This window comes from Penaeus monodon, unplaced genomic scaffold, assembly GCF_015228065.2.
Source record: "Penaeus monodon isolate SGIC_2016 unplaced genomic scaffold, NSTDA_Pmon_1 PmonScaffold_11128, whole genome shotgun sequence".
Taxonomy (NCBI): Eukaryota; Metazoa; Arthropoda; class Malacostraca; order Decapoda; family Penaeidae; genus Penaeus; species Penaeus monodon.
The window spans coordinates 1,072-11,507 of record NW_023639857.1 but is presented as its reverse complement, the minus strand read 5'-3'; the positions used below and the strand labels follow the sequence as shown (position 1 = coordinate 11,507).

Sequence of the window (10,436 nt, the reverse complement as noted above, 5' to 3'; positions counted from 1 at the left end):
ATTGTATATATATATATATATATATATATATATTATATTTATTATATATAAAATTATTATTGGATTAGACTTGTACATAATCTTGGTATATAACATTTTTATATTATATATATTTTTTATATATAATATATAATTATATATATATATATTATATTTTATAGTATATATATGTAGTATATATGTAATGTATACCACACCATAAATGTAAATATATATATATACATATAAAATATAATTTATATATATATATGTAATATATTTATAAAATAATCCATACACACACACACACACACGTCACGCACACAACACACACATATGTATATATATATATATATTTTATATATATATATATTATATTTTGTTACGCCGGTCACCTCGTCTCTCTGCCACCAACCCCAAGGGCAGGCTGGGCAGACAGCGTGTTATCCACAGGTCGTGAACACTGAACAGCTCCAAGAGGCACCGAACACCACGGTTCCCCAGAACACCAGGAGAGGAAACGCCAAGTGGCGAGGCAGGGCACGAAGTAAACACAAAATGACAGTCTTTCCTTTATTTACATAAGTTATTTCCCCGTACACTTTCTATAGGCACAATACAGGGGGGAAACCAGCATGTCACACACCCAATACAGCTTATAACGGGCAACACAAGGTTTATCAGGTCACAAGGAAACCACGAGGTCTTCACAGGAGCAGCCCCCAACCCCCGTCTCCCTTGGCTTGTTCCTCCCCGCTCCCCCGCTTGCAGCCAGTTGCATCATGTTTGCCCAGGTCCCTTCATGTAACACATGCCCAGGTCATCCTTTCATGTTAACACATTTTTCGCACAGAGACAAAGACCCACTGGCGTAGCACTACCCCCCCCTATCAAGCAGATGACCCGTCTGCTTGACTACCAAAACCTGAAACAAACTACAGAAAATTTAAATAAAATCAGTTCTCCAGAAACACAAAAATCTTTCATCCAGCGCGGTTTCTTCGCTCTCGAGGGGTCGCTCTGGAGGAGGTGTGGGCGGTGGTAGATTGGCAGTGGCACCCAGAGGGGTATCTCCTCCCAAGACCTGGCTCATGGTCACCATTGACGTCTTTTTGCATCGCCTCACCGTCCAAATGCTCGTCCTCATTTCGGTCAGCGTCTGCCACGTCCTCATCGCCGCTACTGGGGCTAACGTCATCTTTTTTTCACCATGGCCCCAGGAGTAGCTTCCTGGCCATGGTAACCCCACAGCCGGTGCGCCAAGTCCCGAGGAAGTCAGGAAACGGCCCCACCCCAAACCCAAACTCCTCGCTCCCCGACGACTCTTCTGGACGCTCCACTTCCTCACAAGTGCCCAGCTTTGCACCAGCTGGCACCTTCGGGGCCTTATCGGTGAAGTTAGCTACCAACACTGTAACTAACCCCTCCCCGGGTCCAAACAAGGCTCCGTCCAACCGCTACGCCATCAGCCAGCTGCGGGTTTTTGAATGGGCTCCATGAGGCCCTCTACTTCACGCATTATTCTTGACAGTCGACACCGGATTCAGACTCTGTCCTGGGGCAAGGTGCAGTCGTTCAGCCGTAACTACCTCTGGAAGCAAGGGTACATCTTCACCGTGCACCCTCACCAGCCTCCGTCCAAGGTCGACACACACCTTACTCTGCGTCAGTTAGTAAAGGCCCGCAAGCAGTGCTCGTCCGATCGGCCACATACACCGGCAGCCGCTGCACCGTGCTGCCAACGCCAATACGGGGCCTCCACGGGCCCCTTGAGATGCACACAATGCCCCGTGACACCACACAGTCTCTGTGGTGCATCTGGAAGTCGCATAGTGGCCAACATTTTCAGGCCGCACTAGGGCCTTCTCAGCCCCAGTGTCCACTGTCAGGCGGCATGGCTTCCCATCTACTGGCCCTCCACCTGCATCGTGCTGGTTCGACGGCAGCTTCCCCAAGTCGGGGCCCGGGAACCGAGGACGGCTGGGTTTTCGGCCCCCTTCTCCAGCCTGTCCGAGTTTTCCCTCCTCACCACTTCCTTAGCTTTAGGACATGCACTCGGATGGTGACCATCCCCTGCCACAGTCCTTGCAGCACTGTTGGAAGGTATCAGAATCCGTCCGTTTGAGGGGGACGTGTTCTCCGCTCCCTCCGACACCGACTATGTCTGTGCCCTTCCTTACCGCAAGCCCAACACAAGCCTTGAAAAGTGCTCGGGGCTCACCTTCCTCAATGCTACCTTCTCCACTTTAGTTTTCCCGGCCCCGGGGTCATGGCGGGGCTGAGCAGCTGGCCCTAGGCCACTGGTTGCCTTCGAAGGCCTCGAACTCCAAGGCCCTTGCCAGCGCCCCCTGCAGGTCTCAGGGTGTGCCTGCTTGATGTTAGATTTGAAGTGCTGGTCCTGCAAAGCGTCAACAAAGAAATCGCGGGCCAGGACCAAAATCATTTCTTCCGCAGCCTCAGGTACGACCTCCTTACCAGCGCCTCCACATCCTGCCCCAGCTGGGACAGTGTCTCGCCATGCTCACGAGTCCGCTTTTTCAAGTGGGGCCCGATATCCCCACGGCCGGGTTTGGTGGTGCCCGAAACGCGTTTCAAAGCCTCCGCCACGCTGGTGTAAGAAGGCATGTTGGGATGCCGGCAGATCCCCCAACACTTCCACCGCGGGGCCCTTAGCGCTGCTACCAGTTTGCAGGGCCTTCTCTTCCTGGCTCCAGCCCTGGGCAAGATGCCAGCATTTCAAATTGGGCGACATATGCCTCCCAGGCCACCTTCCCGTTGTACTCAGCTGGCTTACGCCTCACAGAATGTCTGGAGGCCGAGAGGCTGCAGGGTGGAGAACACATGCCGTGAACTAACACGCCCGGGGTGGAGGAAGGGGGTGAGGGAGGCAACGAGGCGGGTTGACCGGGTCTGATTTCGCCGCCACCTATACCCAAGGGAGCGGTTCCGAGGGGTTTCCCCAGCCTTCTGCAGCGATCACGGGCTCCGACACGACGCTGCGAGGCCCCGGGGGGGTTTTTCCTCCCCACGGACCCCAGGCAGACCCCGTAAACCTGACACTCTGGCATCTGTTGCCAGAACCTCGTCTCCCTTCTCTGCTTGCAACGTTCCTACCTCATGAGGGCCGCCTTTCCGCCTCCACTTCCTCCCTCAGCCCTGAACCTCGCCCTTCAGAGTCTGCACCTCCTCCATCATTTTACTCTTCACGCTGTTGCGGGCTTGTCGGTGTACTGCTGAGTTTCCATCTTCACAGATGCGAGATTGCTCTGTAGCACCTCAACAAGTTGGCAGAACTGTTTCCTCTGCCTTTCCTTGCCTGCATCTCGACGAGATGGTGCGGCCTGCTCGCGTGCCCTCTGTCCCTGCTCTTCTGCCCTTTGTGCCATATCCTCCCTTCATACCGGCCCACGCATGGCAGTGATCAGGTCCATCTGGCTCCGGCTTCACCTCACTCGGCCTGCCTCAGTTATAGCCTCCTCTCCCTCATGGCTGCCGCCATCTTTGGAGAAAAAATGGATAAAATCGGCGCTCCTCACTGATCAAATTCACAAATCCCACTCCCTGACAACCAATTGTTACGGCCGGTCCACCTCGTCTCTCTGCCACCAAACCAACAAGGCAGGCTAGCAGGGACGTCGTGTTTACCACAGGTCGTGAACACTGAACAGCTCCCAAGAGGCCACCGAAACACCACAAGCGTCCCAGAACACCAGGAGAGGAAACGCCAAGTGGCGGGCAGGGCACGAAGAAACAACAACAATGATAGTCTTTCCCTTTTATTTACATAAAAGTTATTTCCCCCCGCTTACCGACTTTTCTATAGGCCCATCCTACAGGGGGAAACCAGCATGTCACACACACACAATCACGCTTTTTCACAGGGCAACACAAGGTTTAGTATCAGGTCACAAGGGCACCACGAGCGCTTCACAGGAGCAGCACCCAACTCCGTCTCCCTTGGCTTGTTCCTCCCTCCCCCTCCCCTCGCCCCCCCCCAGGCCAGTTGAAATCATGTTTGCCCAGTGTCCCTTTTCATGTTAACACATGCCCAGGTCAACCTTTTTCCCATGTTAACACATGTTTCGCAACAGAGACAAAGACCCACTGGGGCGTAGAAATATTATATATATAATATATAATATATATTATATAGTATAATATATATTTATATCCACAAACACACACACCAAATACAACACAATACACACACATTAGCGCACACTACACCCCACATATATTATATATTAAATATATATATATAATTATAATATTGGGTGTGTGTGTTGGCAAATGTGGTGTAGTGTGTGTTTGTTTGTGTGGTTTGTGTGTGTGATATATTATATATATAAATTATATATTATATATTTATTATATATATATATATATATATATATTGCTACGCCAGTGGGTCTTTGTCTCTGTGCTAAACATGTGTTAACATGAAAAGGATGACCTGGGCATGTGTTAACATGAAGGGACCGGGGCAAACATGATGCAACTGGCTGCGAGCGGGGGGAGGGGAGGAACAAGCCCAAGGGAGACGGAGTTGGGTGCTGCTCCTGTGAAGACCTCGTGTGTGCCCTTGTGACCTGATTATAACCTTGTGTTGCCCTTTATAAGCTGTATTGTGGTTTTGTTACTGCTGGTTTCCCCCCTGTATTGTGCTATAGAAAAGTGACGGTAATAACTTATGTAAATAAGGAAGACTATCATTTTGTGTTTACTTTTGCCTGCCTCGCCATTGCGTTTCCTCCCTGGGGTTTGGGCCCTTGGGTGTTCGGTTTCCTCTTGGACTGTTCAGTGTTCACGACCCTGTGGATAACACGACGTCTGCCTGCCTGCCTTTTGTTGGTGCAAGAGACGAGGTGACCGGCGTAACAATTGGTGGGCAGGATGGGATTGTGATATTGATCAGTAGAGGCCGATTTATCATGTTCTCCAAAGATGGGGGCAGCATGAGGGAGGGGGGCTTATGACTGAGGCAGGCACGAGTGAAAGGGGAAAGCCGAGCCAGATGGAACCTGATCACTGCCCTGCTGGCCGGTATGAGGGAGGATATGCACAAAGGCAAAGACGGGACAGAGGGCACGCGAGCAGGCGCACCATCTCGTCAAAAATGCAGCAGGAAGGCCCGAGGAACAAATTCTCAACTTGTTGAGTGTTCTACAGACAATCTGATCTGTTAAATGGAAACTCAGCAGTAACCGACAAGGCTTTCAACGCGTGAAGAGTGAACTTTATGGAGGAGTGAGACTCTGAAAAGGCGAGTTCAGGGCTGAGGGAGGAAGTGAGGCGAAAGGGGGCTCCATGGGGGAGGGAAATTGCAAGCAGAGAAGGCAAAAGGTTCTGGCAACAGATGCCAGAAATTCAGGTTTACTGGGTCTGCTGGGTTTCCCTTGGCAGGAAACCCCGGGCCTGCAGCGTCGTTGGAGCCAGTGTCGCTGCAGAAGGCTGGGGACCATCGGAACCGCTCCCTTTGGGGATAGGTGGCGGCGAAATCAGACCCGTCAACCCCCCTCGTTGCCTCCCTCACCCCTTCCTCCACCCGGGGTGTTAGTCACGGCATGTGTTCTCCACCCTGGCCTCTCGGCCCCCCAACATTTTGTGAGGGGTAAGCCAGCTGGTACAACGGGAAGGGGGCCTGGGGGGCATAGTCGCCCAAATTTTAAAGCTGGGATCGCCCCAGGGCGGGCCCCGGGAAAAGAAGGCCCCTGCACTGGTAGCAGCGCTAAGGGGCCCCGCGGTGGAAGTGTTTGGGCTCGCCCGGGATCCCCAACATGCCTCTTACCCAGCGTGCGGAGGCTTTGAAACGCCGTTTCGGGCACCCCCACCAGGCCGTGGATACGGGCCACTTGAAAAAGGGCTCGTGAGCATGGCAGACCCCTGTCCCAGCTGGCGCAGGATTGGAGGGGCCCGGTAAGGGGGTCGTACCCTGAGGTGCGGAAAAAATGATTGTGGTCCTGGGGCCCCCGGATTTCTTTTTTTGACGCTTTGGGACCCCCAGTTCAAATCTCATCAAACAGGCACACCCGAGGACCTGAGGTGGCGTGGAAGGGCCTTTGGGTTCGGGCCCTTCTGAAGCAACCGTGGCCAGGGGCCCGCTCTCAGCCCCGCCATGACCTCCGGGGGGGGAAAAAAAGTGGAGAAAAGGGGCATTGAGGAAGGTGAGCCGAGCACTTTTCAAAGGGTTTGTTGGGGGGTTTCGGTAAAAAAGGGCACAGACATATCGTGGGCGGAGGGGGCGGAAACACGTCCTCTCCCCGGACGGATTTTGATACCTTCCAGTGTGCAGGGCTGTGGCAGGTATGGTCACCATCCAGGATGTCCTAATGTAAGGAAATGGTGCAGGAGGAAAAAATCCGAAAAGGCTGGAGAAGGGGGGCCCAAACCCCCGCCGTCCTCGGTTCCCGGGGCCCCCTTGGGTAAGCTGCCGTCGAACCAGCCCATGCGGTGGGGGGCTCAGTAATGGGAGCCTCCGCCGACCCGTGGACACTGGGGCTGAGAAGCCCTAGTCGGCCTGATATTTGGGGCCCTTGCGACTTCCAGTGCACCCAGAGACTGTGTGGTGTCACGGGGCATTTTGTGCACTCAAGGGGCCCGTGGGGCTCGATTGGGGGTTGGCAGCCGGTGCAGCGGTGCGGTGTATGGGCCGATCTGGACACACTGCTTCTGGGCCCTTTACTCCGACGCGATAGGTTTTTTTTGTGCGCTTGGACGGAGGCTGGGGAGGGTGCACGGTGAAGAGTACCCTTTCTTCCCGAGGTAGTTACGGCTGAACGACTCACCTTCCCCCAGGAAGATCTAAATCCCGGGGGGCGATGTCAAGAAAAATGCGTGAAGTAGAGGGCCTCATGGACCCATTCAAAACCTCAGCTGGTATGGCGTAGCGTTGGGCGGGGCCTTGTTGGCCGGGGAGGGTTAGTTACAGTGTTTTTGGGACTAACTTCCCGTAGGGGCCCGAAGGTGCCAGCGGTGCAAAGCTGGGGGACTTTAGGGAAATGGAGCGTCCAGAAAAGTCGTCGGGGAGCGGGAGTTGGTTGGTGTGGGGCCCCTTTCCTGATTCCTCGAGGACTTGGCGCACCGGCTGTTTGGGGGTTTCCATGGGGCCCGGGAAATTTCTCCCGGGCCATGGTGAAAAAGAAGATGACGTTACCCCAGTACGGGGAGAGGACGTGGCAGACCTGACCGAAATGAGGACAGATTTGGAGGTGAGGGGGAGCAACAGAGTCAATGTGACCATAGCCAGGTCTTGGGGCAGGAGATACCCCTCTGGGTGCCACTGCAATCTACCCCCGCCCACCCTCCTCCAGAGCGACCCCCTCAGAGCGAAAAAAACCCGCGCTGGATGAAAGATTTTTGTTTCTGAAACTGATTTTTTTTAAATTTTTTTGTATTTTTTTTCGGGTTTTGGTTGCAGACAGACGGGTCTCTGCTTTATAGGGGGGGATAGTGCTACGCATGGGGCTTTTTCTCTGTGCGAAAAATGGTTTTAAAATGAAAAAGGGTGACCTGGGGGATGTGTTAACATGAAGGGACCTGGGGAACATGATGAAAAAGGCTGCAAGCGGGGGAGGGGGGAACAAACCAAGGGAGACGGGGTTGGGTGCGCTCCTGTGAAGACCTCGTGTGTGCCCTTGTGACCTGATTAACCTTTGTTGCCCGTTTTTAAGCTGTATTTTGGGGTGTGGGCATGCTGGTTTTTCCCCCCGTATTGTGCCTATAGAAAGTGTACGGGTAATAAATTATGTAAATAAAGAAAAACTGCTTTTGTGTTTTTCTTCGTCCCTGCCTCGCCCTTGGCGTTTTCCTCTCCTGGTGTTCTGGGACGCTGTGGTGTTCGGTGCCTCTTGGAGCTGTTCAGTGTTCACGACCCTGTGGATAACACGCTGTCTGCCTAGCCTGCCTTGTGTTGGTGGCAGAGAGACGAGGTGACCGGCGTAACAATATATATATATATATATATATATATATATATATATATATACATATGTGTGTGTGTGTGTGCGTGTACGTGTGTGTGTGTGTGTGTATGGATATATTTATAAATATATATACATATATATATATAAATTATATATATATATATATATATATATATAAATGTATATATACCAAGATTATGTACAAGTCATAATCAATAATATATATATATATATATATAATTATAATATATATATATATATATATATATATTATTGATTATGACTTGTACATAATCTTGGTATATATACATATATATATATATATATATATATATATATATATATATATATATATATATATTATAGTATCATTATTATTACTAGTATTGTATATATATAATATATATATATATATATATATATATATATATATATATATATATATACATAAAACTAGTAATAATAATATTGACTATTATCATTATCATCGCCATAACAATTTTAGTAATCAAACTTCAGAGAATTCTTCAAACCGTTGCCACTAAACCTCCTTGCCCTGTCTTGCTGCCTAATTTCCTCTTCCCTGCACGCATGCATGTGTGCAGAGTATGTGTGTGTGCCTGAGAGCGTGTGCTCAATCATCAAAACATCGGAATCAACCATACGACGTACAGTATATAAGGAGCACAGAACAGCCTCTGGCCACGAGACCCCAGATCGTCCTACAAACACTATAATCTGAACCTAAGGAGCTTCCTTCGCACTAATCACTATGATCGCCTTTCGGATGGTAAGCCAGGGATGATAAAAGTACTTTTGCTGGTCGTCTGCACGGGCGAACTAGTTTGTATGCCTCTGAAGCGAGTGAAGGCCTTAGGTTTTTTCCTCTTAGTAAAAGGAATTGTTAATAGTCTTTTTCATCCTCAGAAGTTCACGAGTTTAATGGACATTTTTCACTAAAATGTGGCAGTTACTCACGAAGATTTCTTCTGGTGTTCAGACTCCTTTCTTTAAATCTGGCGTGGTCGCCCTACATTGTTATAATTAAGAATCATACATTTTTAAGAGGAAGAAGGTTGGTCAGGGATGATGTTTGCTGAGAGCATACTGCATATGAATACCATAATATTCTGTTGGTTATAATTGCATAGTATTAGTAATGATTTTGAACGCTTAATGAGGATATCAACTTGAATATTGCCATTTTTTATCATCCCTCGCGTTGAAACGATATTGTTAGTATCAAAGTATGTCTGTTTCTTTCCTTAGATGATTTTAGCGACGGTCGTAGCGTTGTTGATGACTCAGGCTCATGCCCGCCTCAAAGAACGTGAGGCCTACCCCTCGGAATGCCAAGGTTCTTTCAACGTGGCGGCCTTGAGAGCGGTGAATGATTTGTGTGTTAAATGCGAAAACGAAACTCAGGACTCGATTTTTGCCAAATGCAAGTATGTTGTAAAATATCTAGATATGTCTATAAGATCTCATATATTGTCTGAACTTGAGTATATCGCACTATTGTATTCCTGTTAACACGGTAGCATTCTACACACCACCGCCACATTTCATCTGCGTCCACAGTGCGTTAACCATTGAAGAAAGTCGTCCATCTTTCAGTCTTCCTTTTCAGGGCGAACTGCTTCAACAACGCTATCTTCGCCGGTTGTCTGGATTTGCTTCAACTGCCAGAAAGTGAAAAAGCTACGTACCAAGGGCATGTGCGGTTGCTGGGTAAGTAGTCCTACTTCGCCTGCAGTGACCAGACGCTGTCACAAGATATCGGAAGGCGAGGGCGTTCAGGGAGAAACTGTTTGTCATGAACGAAGCAATGAATTGTGTTTCCTCTCGCCTGAAATAAATGTTTCAGCAACTTAGATGTTTCCCTGTTGATTACTTCTGATATCAGAAATCACCTTTACTAAGAACTGAACCGAATGTAATGGAGAATGCCTGATAATAAGGAAGGGGATACTTTGGAAACAGAAAATATCTATAACCACAATGCTGTCACTTGCACATGTATTATTACTGAAAGCTTTGGCTTATTAGATAATTAATTACATATAAGTATATATATGTGTGTGTGAGAAACACACACACACACACACACACACACACACTGTAAAAGGCTGTGGATGCCTCTAAACAATGGTTATGATTGGTTGGCAGTGATAGTGGTTATAAACGGCTTGACTCTTTATTGATAAAGAGTACAACACAGTGAGAGGAACACACGAGACGATGTCTTAGGGTAAAGCGCTGAGCGCAGGGTCGCGCGTCCGGCCAGCCAGCCGGACAAGGTTGGACCAACCTTATCACTGGGCATGAACTGAGTAAACTGGGTCATCCTCAGGCACAAGCAGTGAGCGTCCACTGGATGCGTGGTGTTGGGTGTCAGCTGTGGGAAGTATGGCTCCAGGTGCAGGAAATGTTGGGGGAGCAAGGTGAGGTCACCGGTTCTGTCTGTTAATGACCCTCCATATTGCTCAGCCACCTCCTAGTGCCTCGCCCTAGAGGTGCCTTAGATTGGCTTCA

General features: G+C 49.5%; 1 protein-coding gene across 1 annotated transcript; it reads left to right on the top strand.

Annotated features, from left to right (window-relative positions):
- Window positions 1-8,575: 8,575 nt before the first annotated feature.
- LOC119568852 (crustacean hyperglycemic hormones 2-like) lies at window positions 8,576-9,781 on the top strand. Its single transcript, XM_037917275.1, has 3 exons — window positions 8,576-8,691; window positions 9,171-9,349; window positions 9,532-9,781. The coding sequence occupies exons 1-3, from the start codon at window positions 8,674-8,676 to the stop codon at window positions 9,638-9,640; spliced, it is 306 nt and encodes a 101-aa protein (XP_037773203.1). The 5' UTR covers window positions 8,576-8,673; the 3' UTR covers window positions 9,641-9,781.
- The last annotated feature ends 655 nt before the right edge of the window (window positions 9,782-10,436 follow it).